This window comes from Rhinolophus sinicus, chromosome 1, assembly GCF_057876585.1.
Source record: "Rhinolophus sinicus isolate RSI-liver-muscle chromosome 1, RSI-T2T, whole genome shotgun sequence".
Taxonomy (NCBI): domain Eukaryota; kingdom Metazoa; phylum Chordata; class Mammalia; order Chiroptera; family Rhinolophidae; genus Rhinolophus; species Rhinolophus sinicus.
In genome coordinates this window covers 28,125,115-28,138,650 of record NC_142501.1, presented here as the reverse complement: position 1 = coordinate 28,138,650, position 13,536 = coordinate 28,125,115, and the positions used below count along the sequence as shown (strand labels likewise).

Here is a 13,536-nt window from a genome sequence, read left to right as displayed (position 1 = left end):
TCACTATATATGCCAACCCTACTGTTCTTCATCTTTAGAGCACTTAGTCTTTGACTGCTTTTGGCTTTCAAAACTATCGTAAATATCATGTCTTCTTTTTCCAATAAAACATTAAAATTTTTAGTACAGGCATTGGTGTTAAAATGTTTCTGTGGACTCTGACTTTAAATTAATGGGGATGTTATTCATGAACTATATTTCTTGCTAATTATCTCTTTTTATGCTCCAACAAATAATATATCAACAAATGTAACCATGAGACTCTTATTTAAAACCTAAGTATTTAAATCAAGACCTTTAGATTCTTCTACTGCAAAATGAGCCGAATTCACCCTCTACCCCACCCACTTTTACTGCAAGGGATCTCGTCATTGCATATATTAATACCATTCGTTCTTCAGTACCCTTACTTTAGAGCACAGTCTCTGACACCACTCAGCTGCAGAGATGAATAACGAAAGAGTAACCTATGCAGAACTGAATCGGGCTAAGGACTCCAGGAGACAGCAAATAAAACCTAAGGGCACTAAGAGTTCCATTTCAGTAACAGAGCAGGAAATAACCTATGTAGAATTAAATCTTCAAAATGCTTCTCAGGATCTTCAAGGGAATGACAAGAGCTACCACTGCAAAGGTAAAAAATTTAATAGATACACAGTATAAGTGTTCTAGGACATGCAGTTGGGGTGCAGAGATGTGGGGAACAGTAGGGAATATGTGGAGAAACACTTTATTTGTGGGGATCAGAGCTTGAAGTTGGAATACAGCATTCTAATGTGAAATCTGAGGACTAATTTTGCTCAGGTGCTGTTGTAATGTGTAGTCTTTGACTAGTACCTCATGGAGCATTGCATTTCCTGACAATGCAATGGTACATTCTGGGAGGAAGATTGCAATGGTAGATATGGGGCTGGCCAAGTTTATATATGTGATTCCCTGCGCACGAGTGTGGTTTGTGTGTAAACTGTGTAGACAATTATCTCTATCTCACTTCCTCAGTGTTTCCCTTTTTTCCCTGTAGATATTCCATCACGTCCAGAGAAGCTCGTTGCTGGGATGCTGGGGTTCATCTGTGTTGTCTTGTTGTCCAGTGTGGTAACAATAACTGTTATTCGTCGTAAGTCAATTTTTGAAATATAATGAAGGAACTTTTCACTTTAATGATTGATTGTCATTGCCTCTAAATATTTCCTAATATTATGGAATAGACCTCTAATTTCAACATATACGTTTAGACTAAATGTGAAAAGCTTAACTAAATTTGTCAAAGATTAAATATCAGAATGTAGAGAGCATTTTATAAATATATGTACATATATATTAGGTCGGTGCAAAAGTAATTGAAGTTTTTGCTATTATTTTTGACCTTTGAAATCACAATTCCTTTTGCACCAACCTAATACATATATATCCTGATTTCATAGTTCAACGACATGTTTTAGTAGAGTAAAAGACCTTATTGAGAAATGCAAACTAATTGAGATTGGTAAAATCAAATATTCTAGTGCAGTTTGATCTTTTAGGCTTTTGAAATAAATTTCCCCAAATCTTCATTAATTCATTAATTTTTATTTGTAAAATCAATTTTATTTCAGATTATTCTAATCCTAAACATTATACCAAATGTGAAAGTAGGAAACAAAAAGTGTTATGATTTACCTAGATGAATATGAATCTTTAATAAGATTTATTCCCTTTTTCTAGCTACTGTACTGCCAGAGCAGACTAATTTGCCCATGACAACAGGGATCCAGGAAGGTACAGAATAATTTTCAAGTTGTGATATTACTACAGTTTACAGTTTGTTTTTAACTCAGGGTAGGCAAAAATAATAATAGGGTTTTATTGGGAATATATAAATTATAATATTGGGCAATTAGTGTTCATAAATAATCATTTTAGGAGAATGGTCTTTCTTAGGGAACCATATGAAGAAATATGCATTTTAAATCACCATACCCATTGTTGCCAATTGGCTTACATTTCCCCCTGCTATGCTATGAGACAAATAATTTTGCTGTTCCAAAAACATGGTTTTGTTCATTGACTTTCATGACGTGTGTTAAAGTGGATATTTATGTTTGTGTGTTTTCCTTATTTGGGCACAGAAACTAGGGGGTGAGGCTGACCCTTCTCTGTGAGTGTGTGATTGTGTTTTGTTTGATATGTACCAGTCAATGAAAGTGCATAGAAATGTTATGCACATTATATGATTTACTTATGCCAATATGTAGATTAATTTTTATTTCTTTAATTCAAATTGTTTTTGGATGATAATTTCTTCAGCATATCACTGTGGTCGTTGTCCAAAGGAGTGGTTTACATATTCCAACAACTGTTATTACATCAGCACTGAAAGGAAAACATGGACTGAGAGTCAGACGGCCTGTGCTTCCAAGAACTCACACCTGCTTTACATAGATCATAAAGAAGAAGTGGTAAGATTTTAAAAGTTTCCAACATTTTGTTAAAAGATTATTTTTGTCTACATTATATTTGTAGTATTCATTCATATTTTTTGTATACATTTGTAGTTTAAAGTCTGTTAATATTCTATTGTTTAACTCTTTAATATTTTATTTATATTTCATGCCATTAAAGCACATTTAATAATTTCCAGTTCTTATTTTCCATAGACAACCATGTTTGTATAAGTGCTTTTTGTCTAAAATAAGTTTTGCTATTTAAATTTGCTGTACAATTTTATATTATATCGAGGACACTAAACATCATGATTGTGCAGATTGATTATAAACTGAAAGGACCCATGTCATTACCAGTCAGATCATGAAAAGGAAGTTTCCAGTCCACGATAGCTCACTCCTGTGTATTCTCTCACCACTTTCCCTCCCCCCCACTTAACAACTATTCTGATTTTTAATATTCCAAATTATCATTGCTTAAATTTGAGCTCTTGTAACAGGGATCATTCAGGATGCATTTGATGTGTCTCCTTTCATTCCCATGTGATATTTTTGCAATTCATCCACACTGTTGCATTTATCTGTAGTTAATTTTTGCTACTGTAATACACGTACATGACAGTTTTAATCTGTACTATTCAGAAAAATAGGTGTTTTGTTTTGTTTTTTAATTAATGTTTATTGGGGTGACAATTGTTAGTAAAGTTACATAGGTTTCAAGTGTACAATTCTATAATACATCATCTATATATCACATTGTGTGTTCACCACTCAGAGTCACTTCTCCTTCCATCACCATATGTTTGATACCCTTTTCCCGTGTCTATAAGTTTTTTCTTCTTTATTTGTTTGTCTTGTTCTTTTGTTGTTTTCAGTTTTGTATACCACGTATCAGTGAAATCATATGGTTCTTGACTCTTTTGGTGAGACTTATTTTGCTTAGCATAATAATCTCAAGATCCATCATGTTGTCACAAATGGTACTATTACATCATTTGTTATGGCAGAATAGTATTCCATTTGTATATATACCACATCTTCTTTATTCAATCATCTATCAAAGGACACTGGTTGTTTCCATGTCATGGCCACTGTAAATAAAGCTGCAATGAACATCGGAGCACATATATCTTTTCGGATAAATGTTTTCAGATTTTTTGGGTAGATGCCCAGGAGAGGGATTGCTGGGTCATATGGTAATTCGTAATTTTTTGAGGAACCTCCACACTGCCTTCCATAATGGCTGCACCAATCTGCGTTCCCACCAACAGTGTATGAAGGTTTCTTTTTCTCCACAGCCTCTCCAACACTTGTTACTATTTGTCTTATTGATGATAGCCATTCTGACTGGGGTGAGGTGATATCTCATTGTGGTTTTTACTTGCATTTCTCTGATGATTAGTGATGTCAAACATTGTTTCATATCTCTATTGGCCATCTCTATGTCCTCTTTGAAGAAATGTCTATTAGGTTCTCTTCCTTTTTTTTTTTTTTTTTTGGGTTGCTTGATTTTTGTTGTTAAGTTGTATAAGTTCCTTGCATATTTTGGATATTAGCCCCTTATTGAAGGCGTTGTTTGCAAAAATCTTCTCCTATTATGTTCATTGCCTCTTTATTTTGTCCATGGTTTCTTGTCACTTGCAGACGCTTTTTAGTTTGATATAGTCCTATTCATTTATTTTAGCTTTTATTTCCCCTGCCTTTGGGGTCAAATTCATAAAATGCTCTTTGAACACAAGGTCCGTAAGTTTAGTAGCTATGTTTTCTTCTATGCAGTTTATTCTTTCCGGTCTTATGTTTAAGTCTTTGATCCATTTTGAGTTAATTTTGGTACATGGTGACAGACAGCAGTCTGGTTTCATTTTTTGCACGTGGCTTTCCAATTCTCCCAGCACCATTTATTGAAGAGGCTGTCTTTTTCCATGGTATGTTTTTGGTTTCTTTGTCAAAAATTATCTGTCCTTATTTATGTGGGGTTGTTTTTCGGTTCTCATTTGTAGTCCATTGGTCTGTGTGTCTGTTTTTCTGTCAATACCTTACTGTTTAGATTATTGTAGCTCTGTAGTACAAGCTGAAGTCAGGGAGTGTGATACCTCCAGCATGATTCTTTTTTCTTAGGATTGCTTTGGCTATTCTGGGTCTTTTGTTGTTCCCTACATATCTGATAATTTTTTGTTCTCTTTCTTTAAAAAGATGCCGTTGAGGTTTTGATAGGGATTGCATTAAATCTGTATATTGCTTTTTGTAATATGGCCATTTTAACTATGTTGATTCTTCCAATCCATGAACATGGAATGTCTTTCCATTTCTTTGTGTCTTCTTCAATTTCTTTTAAAAATGTCTTATCATTTTCAGTATATAGGTCTTTCACATCCTTGGTTAAGTTTATTCCTAGGTATTTTATTCTTTTTGTTGTAATTGCAAAAGGACTCTTTTTTTTTAAAATTTCTTTTTCTGAGGTTTCATTGTTAGTATATAGGAATAGAATGCACTCTTGTACTTTGATTTTGCAGCCAACAACTTTACTTTATTCATTTATTGTTTCTAATAGCTTTTCGGTGGTGTCTTTAGGGTTTTGTATATATAGTATCATGTCATCTGCAAAAAATGACAATTTAACTTCTTCATTCCCTATTTGGATGCTTTTATTTCTTTCTCTTGCCTGATTGCTCTGACAAGGACTTGCAATACTATGTTGTAAAGCAGAGGTGGTAGGGGACAGCCCTGTGGTGTTCCTGAATGTAGAGCAATGGGCTTCAGTTTTTTATCATTCATTATAATATTAGCTGAGAATTTGTCACGTATGGCCTTTATTATGTTAAGGTATTTTCCTTCTGTACTCATTTTCTTAAGTCTTTTTGTCAGAAATGGATGTTTGTATTTTGTCAAATTCTTTTTCTGCATCTATTGATATAGTCATATGATTTTTGTCCTTTATTCTTTTTATGTGGTGTATCACATTGATCGATTTGCATATGTTGAACCATCCTTTTGCGCCTGGGATGAACCCCACTTGGTCGTGATGTATAATCTTTTTAGTGCATTGTTGCATTCGATTTGCTAGAATTTCATTTAGGATTTTTGTATCTGTATTCATCAGAGATATTGGTCTGTAATTTTCTTTTTTTGTGTTATCCTTACCAGGTTTTGGTATTAGGGTAATGTTAGCCTCATAAAGTGACTTAGGTCTTTCACATCCTTGGTTGTGTGTTCTTCAATTTTTTGGAAGAGTTTAAGTAGGACAGGTATTAGATCGTCTTTGAATGTTTGATAGAATTCACTAGTGAAGCCATCTGGTTCTGGACTTTTGCTTTTGGGAAGGTTTTGGATGAAAAATTCAATTTCCTTATTGTTGATCAGTCTATTTAGATTTTCTAATAGAATATAGTTTTTTAATATTGGGTATCATGAATAACATTTTATGAAAATCCTATTGACATGTTCTTTCCAATTGTTATAAAGTATTGTATTTATAATTTATATGTTATATATACATGTTATGTAGAATATATTGTATTTGTATAAGTACTATATTTATAATAGTTTATAAATAAAATTCTATTATTATAATTGTATATGTGTATAATTATAATATATTGTCCTCTATGTCTCAGAGTAAAATTGCAGGGGCATAAATATATGTGTATGTCAAATTTATTATTTTATTCCACCATGTTTTGGTTTATTGAGTAAATACACATATTACCAAATAATGCTTAGATTCAAAACTTAGTACTATCAGGAATTTTAATGTTATAATTTTTTGTCATTATAGAAATATATCATGATGATATTAATAGGTATTTTCCTGATTACTATTAGGTTGAACACATTCTTCTGGGCTACTAATCATGCCATGACAAGGACCTGCCATGTCTCTTGTCCATTTCTCCTATACATTGCCTGTCATTTTCCTTCCTCGCAGTTCTTGTTATATTTTGGATATGAACTCTTTTTTGACTTTATGATGCAAATAGCTTTTTTGACCCTGTGGCTTACATTTTTTATGCTCATATTGGAGTCTTTTAATGACCAGAATTTATTAATGTTAGCAGAGTCTACTATATCATTTTGTGTTTCAGTGACCACTTTGGACCTACTTGTGAAATCAGTCAAGGTTCATGAAGATAATCTCTTACATTATTACTCTCTATGTTTCATTGTTTTCCTTTATTATCATTGTCTAAGTAATGGATCATAATTTATAGCAATGATTATCTTTTCATAAATAACTATATAGGTATGTATAATTCTATATATACATACATGCACTAATCGCCTTTATATAGATAGTATGTATTATATATATCTTTACATAGATGATAATGTATATAGTATTATATGTATATACATAAACACAGAAATTCTCCCTTTATCTGTGGGGGAGACCCAGTGGATGCCTGAAATCACTGATACTACTGAAACTTGTATATACAATGGTTTTTCTTATACATAAATACCTATGATAAACTTTAATTTATAAGTTGGGCACAGTGAGAGATTAACAACAGTAAGTAATAATAAAACAGGAGAATTATAAAAATATACTGTAATGAAAGTCACGGATGTGGTCTGTCTCATTTTTCTCTCAAAAAATCTTACTTTGTGTACCAACCCACTTAGAGGTGCGACAACAAAACTAGCACAATTTTCTTTTTCCTTCACAATTTCATAGATGGAGTGTTACTTCTTACTGTAGTTTTTAGCGATTTCTGCAGAAGATTTCTTTGTCTTTCCTTATTAAATTGAGAACTTTCACCTCTTCACTTACAGGAAGCATTTACAGCCTCTCTTTGTTATGTTTGATTGCCAGTATCACTAGTCTCATGCTTTAGAACCATTATTAAATAAAATAATGGTGACTTGAACACAAGCACTGAGATGCAGTGACAGTTGATCTGATAACTAAGAGCTACGTATGACTAACATTAAGGGATGGGAGCATATAGAGCATAGACAAAGAGCTGGACAAAGGAATGATTCATGTCCTGGGCAGAAGGAAGTGGGACGGGGGAGTTGCATCACGTTGCTTAGAATTACACAGAACTTAAACTTCAGTTTTTTAATTTTGGAATTTTCCTTTAATACTTTTGGAGGCTGGTTGACCGTAGGTATCTGACAGCCGGTAACTGAAACCACAGCTAAGGGGCACCTCTGTATATAAATCACGGTCTGCGCAGTCTACAGCAGTTTGTGTAACATGGAGAAACCTTATCTCGCTTTTTGTCCCTTTACTGTGTCCGTTTATAATATAATTGTCTTAAATATTTTGTCAATATACATTGAGAATCACATGGCAGAATGTTATAATTTGCTTCAACTTATAATTTTGCCTCAACTATCAAACAATTTAGAAAACAGAAGAGGAGAAGGAAAGTCAATCTATCTAATAAGATTTTTATTCTTTGTTTTCTTTTCCTTCCTGATGATTCGAGAGTCCCTCTTTTATCATTTAATTCCTGCTTAGATGATTCCCTTTCACTATTATATTAGAGTGGACCTAGTGGTGACAAGTTTTCTTTGTTTTTCTTTATCTGAGAATGTCTTGATTTCCCCTTCATTCTTGAGTAGCATTTTCACTGCAGTTTCCTATGGTTTTTGGTTGAAATGAGGCAGTTAGTATCTAAAAGTTTTCTTTCTTTCTAGCCTGCTCCATTTGTGACCCTTTGACTAGAGAGAACAGGGTTTTCTTGGGACTTTTGTCTGTACCCTTGGGAGTTGTGGTTTGTTGGCCTCTGCAGCATCCAGTCTGGGATAAATGAGCTAAAATTAGTAATTCCAGGAAGCTTACTGCCATCTCTTTCATCAGGTCCTGAGTTCCCAGGTCTGTCATCTTTCTCATCACCTTTTTGAATCTTTTTATGTAGAAGGGATGTTAGCTGTACGAGTATTTAGCGGGAGAAATAAAGAACATCCACCTCCATCTTTCCAGAACAAGAAGTCTGATCTGTAGCAGGTTTAAGAAAAATATTTTAATTTTCTTAAGACTGATTGTCTAGAGAATCTTTTCATGTACTTATTTGTCACCCTTATGTCTTTTAAAATTTTTTTATTAAATTCATTGGGGTGACATTGGAGCTTTTAAATATCCAACTAATATTGAATTGTTTATATCTCCTTTTAATTTTGTCAGTTTCTACTTCTTGTCTTTGAGAGTTCTGTTTGTACGTGGTTGTATGTTTATAAATGTTTTATCTTCTTCTTGCAATGCTATCGTTAACATTGTTTCTTTTTATTTCTAATAATATTTCTTGTGGTACAGCTATTTTGTTTGATATTAAAATGGACATTTCAGCTCTCTTATGGTTACAGTTTGTAGGGTATATTATTTTTCATCCGTTTACTTTCATTTTTAGTGCCTTTGAATACAAAGTGTATTTATGATAGACAAGATCTAGATGGATCTTATATTTTCACTCAGTATGACAATTTATATCTTTTGACTAAAATATTTATTTTATTCACATTTAATATAATTATTGGTATAGTTGGATTTAGGTCTGCTGTTTTGCTCTTCGTTCTATGTGTGTGCCTTTAGGTTTTTTTCTTCCATATTTCCTGCATCATTGTTAAACACATATTATTATAGTGTTCCATTTTAATTCTCTGTTGATGGTTTCGTTTTGTTTTTTATTTTCTTAGTAGTTGCTGTAGATATTAGAAATATATCCTCAACTCATCAAAGTTTAGTTCAAGTTAATTCTGACTAAATTCCACTGAAATATAGAAACTTAGCTCCAATATATCTCCATTTCTTCTCCTATCTGTTGGGATCTTACTATTCCTTCTAATAATGTGGTACCGAGCCAACCATCACTGGTTTGTGAACAAACAACAATAATGCACATCCTTTGTGACTTGGCATTCATGTTTTACACAAGGATGACTCGAAATGAATCATTGTAGGGATTTCTACGCCACAAAAATAAACAAATGTTAACAGATAAGGTTTTCTTCCCCAGAACAAGGTTCCTATTTACCAGCACAAAGTTGCATCCAGATATGATAAAGACCCAACCATACAGTGTTATAATTATTGCCTTAAATAATCTTATTTTTAAAATAAATCACAAGAAGAGAAACACGGATGCTTAAGTTTACCCACATATTTACCATTCCCGCTGCTCTTCCTTCCTTCCTGTGGATATGAGTTACCATCCTGTGTCACTTACTTTTAGCTTGAAGAATTTTTGGAGGGCCGGCAGGTCTGCTAACAAGAAATTCTCTGTTTTTCTGTATGTTGTAAGGTTCTTTTTGCAACTTCTTTTTGAAGGACTGTTTTGCTGAAGTTAGAATTCTTGTTTGACTGTTTTGCTGTGTACCCTGGTGCCGGACCCCACCCCAGTGCTTTCAGCTCTTTGAATATGTCACTCCCTGCCTACTACTCTTCATTATTTCTGTTAACAACTCATCTATTAATCACATTGTTATTTTCATATACGTAAAAAGTAAGTTTTCTTTTGCTTATTTCAAGGTTATTTCTTTTTCATCTGTTTGCTTTCTATTTTACATTTTATATTGTGGTAAAAAGCCCTTAATATAAAACTTACTGCTATCAATTAAAAAAAAAAAAGACACAGGCTTGATTTTTTAGAGGAGTTTAGGTTCAGCAAAATTGAGACAAGACAGAGATTTTCCATATACCCCTTTTGGGCTCCTCATGTCCCTCATCTGGAATAATGTTCAGAACAAATGTGGATTTTGTGTGAGATAATGTGGTTTGAGTGCTGCTGCAGGAGGAAATATCTCACCCATTTCCTCATTTTCACACTGACTCAAGCCTTGTCATAATCCTGCATTTTCCCTCGGGATGATTTTTTTGTCTGTTTCTTCAATGTTTTTCAGTGATTTGATTAAGTATAATATTTGGCTAAGTGGATTTCTGCGTGTTGATTCTTTCGTAGTTTGTTGAGCCTCATATGCCTTCAATATTTTTAAAATTAAATTTAAAAAGTTGTTTATTCATTATGTCTCAAATTGTTTTTTTCTCTCTGTCTCTTTTCTTATTCTCAGTGTATATTTACACCTTTGTTAGTTTTCTTGATACTGCTTCAGAGGTCTCTGAGGATCTGATTATTTTTCACCTTCTTTTTCTCCTGTTTTTGGGATCAATAATTTTTTGAACTTTATGTTCAGTTTCATTAATTCTCTCTCTGTGTTTCAAATTTTATGTAAATTTAGTAAATTTTGCATTACAGATAATGTTTTTAAATTCACATTTCTATTTGATTTATTTATGTAGTTTTTTTTCTGTATTTTGTCCATTTTGTCATTGAACTATAGTCATTTGAACGTAGTTTTCCTCAGAATTTATATATATGTATATATATGTCATTACTGTAAAGTATTTTTTCTAATAACTCTAACATCTTATTTCAGTAAAAGATTCTTTTCACAGATTGTTCTCCCTGAGTACAGAAGGCTTTCTTTGTGTGTTTTCTAATCTTTATGATAAGACATTTTTCATAATATCATGTAGGAAACGCTGATTTTGTTTCAATTTTCTTATATTTATTCTTTTTTGTAACTTGGAAAACTTTTACTGCTGAATCTTCTCCTATAGAGTGTGCTTGCTTGTATTGCTTCTCAGATTTTAAAATTCTTACTGTTTCTTTTTATTTTTAGCCTGACTTCCTAGGAATTTCCCTTGTGCATGCAAAACTTAGTTGACAACAAATGATTATATATTTTTAATGTATTCAAATAACTTCAGTCAATAGAGCTTCCACACCCTGTATTTGATGTACTTGTGTGTGTATATGTGTGTACTGATGAGGGCTCATAACTTTGCAAGTAGCTTTCAAGTCCCCTTTGGTTTTTATTTTTTCCTGGGACGATCTTTATCTCCACTACACAAGGGCACATGGGTTTCATCAGGCAAGAATGTGTAGAGTTCTCTTCTAGTGAACCCTCCCTTTAGTTCCTCTCTGTTATGATTGTGGCTGGCATTGTGCTGGACACCAAGGAGGATATAAACTCAGATGAGAAAAAGGATGGGCTTTCCTCTTTCTAACCTTGTAAATTCAGCACTTTGAGCTGAAAAAATAGTGGACAATTTAGCACCTCCTCCTCCACTGCTAATCAAGTGTGCCCCTGTGGCAACAATACCATTGGTTTTGGCAACCTTTTCCAAATTGTAAAAACTGCAGTTCTTCTTACTCACTGAGCTGGGGGGGAGTGGGAGGAGGGCAGGGCGGACCCGGGAGAAGTCCTAGGCAAGAAGAGTACAATTTTGCTCCATTCTTACTTGAATTTCTAGGAGCTCTTCCAATAATAAATACGTCACAAGGTATTACTAGTCTTTGATCAATTTTTGCAGCCTTGAAATTATTTGCGTCAATTTTCCTCTTCACACAATCAAACTAATACATTTTCCTACTGTGTTCAGTGTATAAGTATATAATGTAAATTGAAAGACTGTATAAAATAGAATTAACACTATATTCCATTAAAAATTCATATTAGTACAAAAGCTTTTATTTGACGTCTCATAAAATTTGTTTTCTCATAGAATTTTTTGAACGCCTTCATTTATTTTTCATGGATTGGACTCTTGTACAGAGCCAATAATAATGTGTGGGTGTGGCCAAATGGCTCAACTTTCTCTTCCAAACTGTAAGTTTCATGAGAACCTTGATATTTTATGTCTTGAAGTAATTAATCTTAGAAAGAAAAACCACTATGTGAACAACTACATGAAGACAATTATTTAAGTGTTTCCATACAAAACTTATACAAGGACTATTCAGATATAGATATATAAGTATTAATCAAAGTGAATTATTTATTCATCAAGTATTAGATTATATAATACCAGATTAATAATATATTATGCTCTGTATTTCAGGTTTTCAATTACTTCAGAGATGGGAAAGAATTGTGCATATGTGACGTTTCCTACACACAACTTTTATTCTGAATCCTGTTTAGAAACAAAACAATATGTTTGTAAGCACCAGGCACTTTGGCTTATCTAAAGGTAGTGTAATACTTTCTACAAAGAACATATTTCTAATTCATTCAAAAATCATACAATTATTTCCTTAGAATAAATTCTTATGGTACTATTTTGAGTACAGTTTTATGTTCTCAACAAAATTAAGATAGGTACTGAGATTTCCCATGTTTCCCCACATCCCTACACCTGCAGAGCTTCCCCCATGATCAACATCACGTGCCACAATGGTACATTTGCTGCTGAGAATGAGTCTACATTGAGGCATCATAATCACTTAAAATCCATAGTTCATGTGAGGCTTCATCCTTGGTGTTGTATAATTATTTTTAAATGTATATTTATATTCATTTAGGATATATACCTAAGCAAATATGTGTTCTTGAGCTTTTGCTGTTTATTAAAATAAATCATATGGAAATTAGAAATTGTAACATCAAGAGCTGTTATTTGTAATTCCTCAATATGGTGAATAATTCCATTTATGTTTTCAAATTAGTTGATTTGTCCTAGCCCTTGAATGTTACAAATGAGGATTCAGCAACACAGGTAGACATATGTGTAAGTCCTAGTGGAGTCAAAAGACGAAAAGGAGAAGAAATTTGTTTAAAGAATTACTGAGTTTTTGTAGGGGAGATAACCTACAAACAGGAGATAATAGAAAATCATGAAGAATACCCTAGAACCTAGAGAATATTATGCTAAGTGAAATAAGTCAGACGGACAAAGACAAATACCATGTGATCTCACTTACACGTGGAATCTAAAGAACAGAATAAATGAGCAAACTAGAGAGAAATAGTATCAGAAATAGAGAAAAACTGAGGGTTCCTAGATGGGAGGGGGGTGGGGATGACGGAGAAGGTGAGGGGATTGGAACGCACAAGTTGTTAACCACAATATTGCCATGGGGCTATGAACAACAGTTTGGAAAATATAACCAATAAGGTAAATAATCAGTAGGGTGTCAGAAGGGCACTTGTCTTCTTAGGGAGACCACTTCATGGACGGAGTACATGACTGACCACTGAAGTTTACACCTGAAGCTGAAACTGAATAATACTAAATGTCAACTATAATTAAATATATATGTAGTCACAAGATGCGGAGTACGGTATAGGGAACAGAGTCAGTGGAATTTTAACCGCTATGTATGCT

The 13,536-nt window shown here is 33.3% G+C and overlaps 1 protein-coding gene across 1 annotated transcript; it reads left to right on the top strand.

Annotated features, from left to right (window-relative positions):
* Window positions 1-365: 365 nt before the first annotated feature.
* On the top strand, window positions 366-13,196 carry LOC148759035 (NKG2-A/NKG2-B type II integral membrane protein-like). Its single transcript, XM_088797968.1, has 6 exons — window positions 366-634; window positions 1,022-1,117; window positions 1,705-1,758; window positions 2,287-2,438; window positions 11,935-12,038; window positions 12,271-13,196. The coding sequence occupies exons 1-6, from the start codon at window positions 448-450 to the stop codon at window positions 12,398-12,400; spliced, it is 723 nt and encodes a 240-aa protein (XP_088654094.1). The 5' UTR covers window positions 366-447; the 3' UTR covers window positions 12,401-13,196.
* The last annotated feature ends 340 nt before the right edge of the window (window positions 13,197-13,536 follow it).

Bases quoted from the DNA above. Each gene is read 5' to 3' on its own strand.
- LOC148759035 (XM_088797968.1), top strand. From the start codon at position 448: ATGAATAACGAAAGAGTAACCTATGCAGAACTGAATCGGGCTAAGGAC. The intron at 1,118-1,704 runs GTAAGTCAATTT...CCCTTTTTCTAG, and splicing joins AACAATAACTGTTATTCGTC to CTACTGTACTGCCAGAGCAG. The intron at 12,039-12,270 runs GTAAGTTTCATG...TCTGTATTTCAG, and splicing joins TCAACTTTCTCTTCCAAACT to GTTTTCAATTACTTCAGAGA.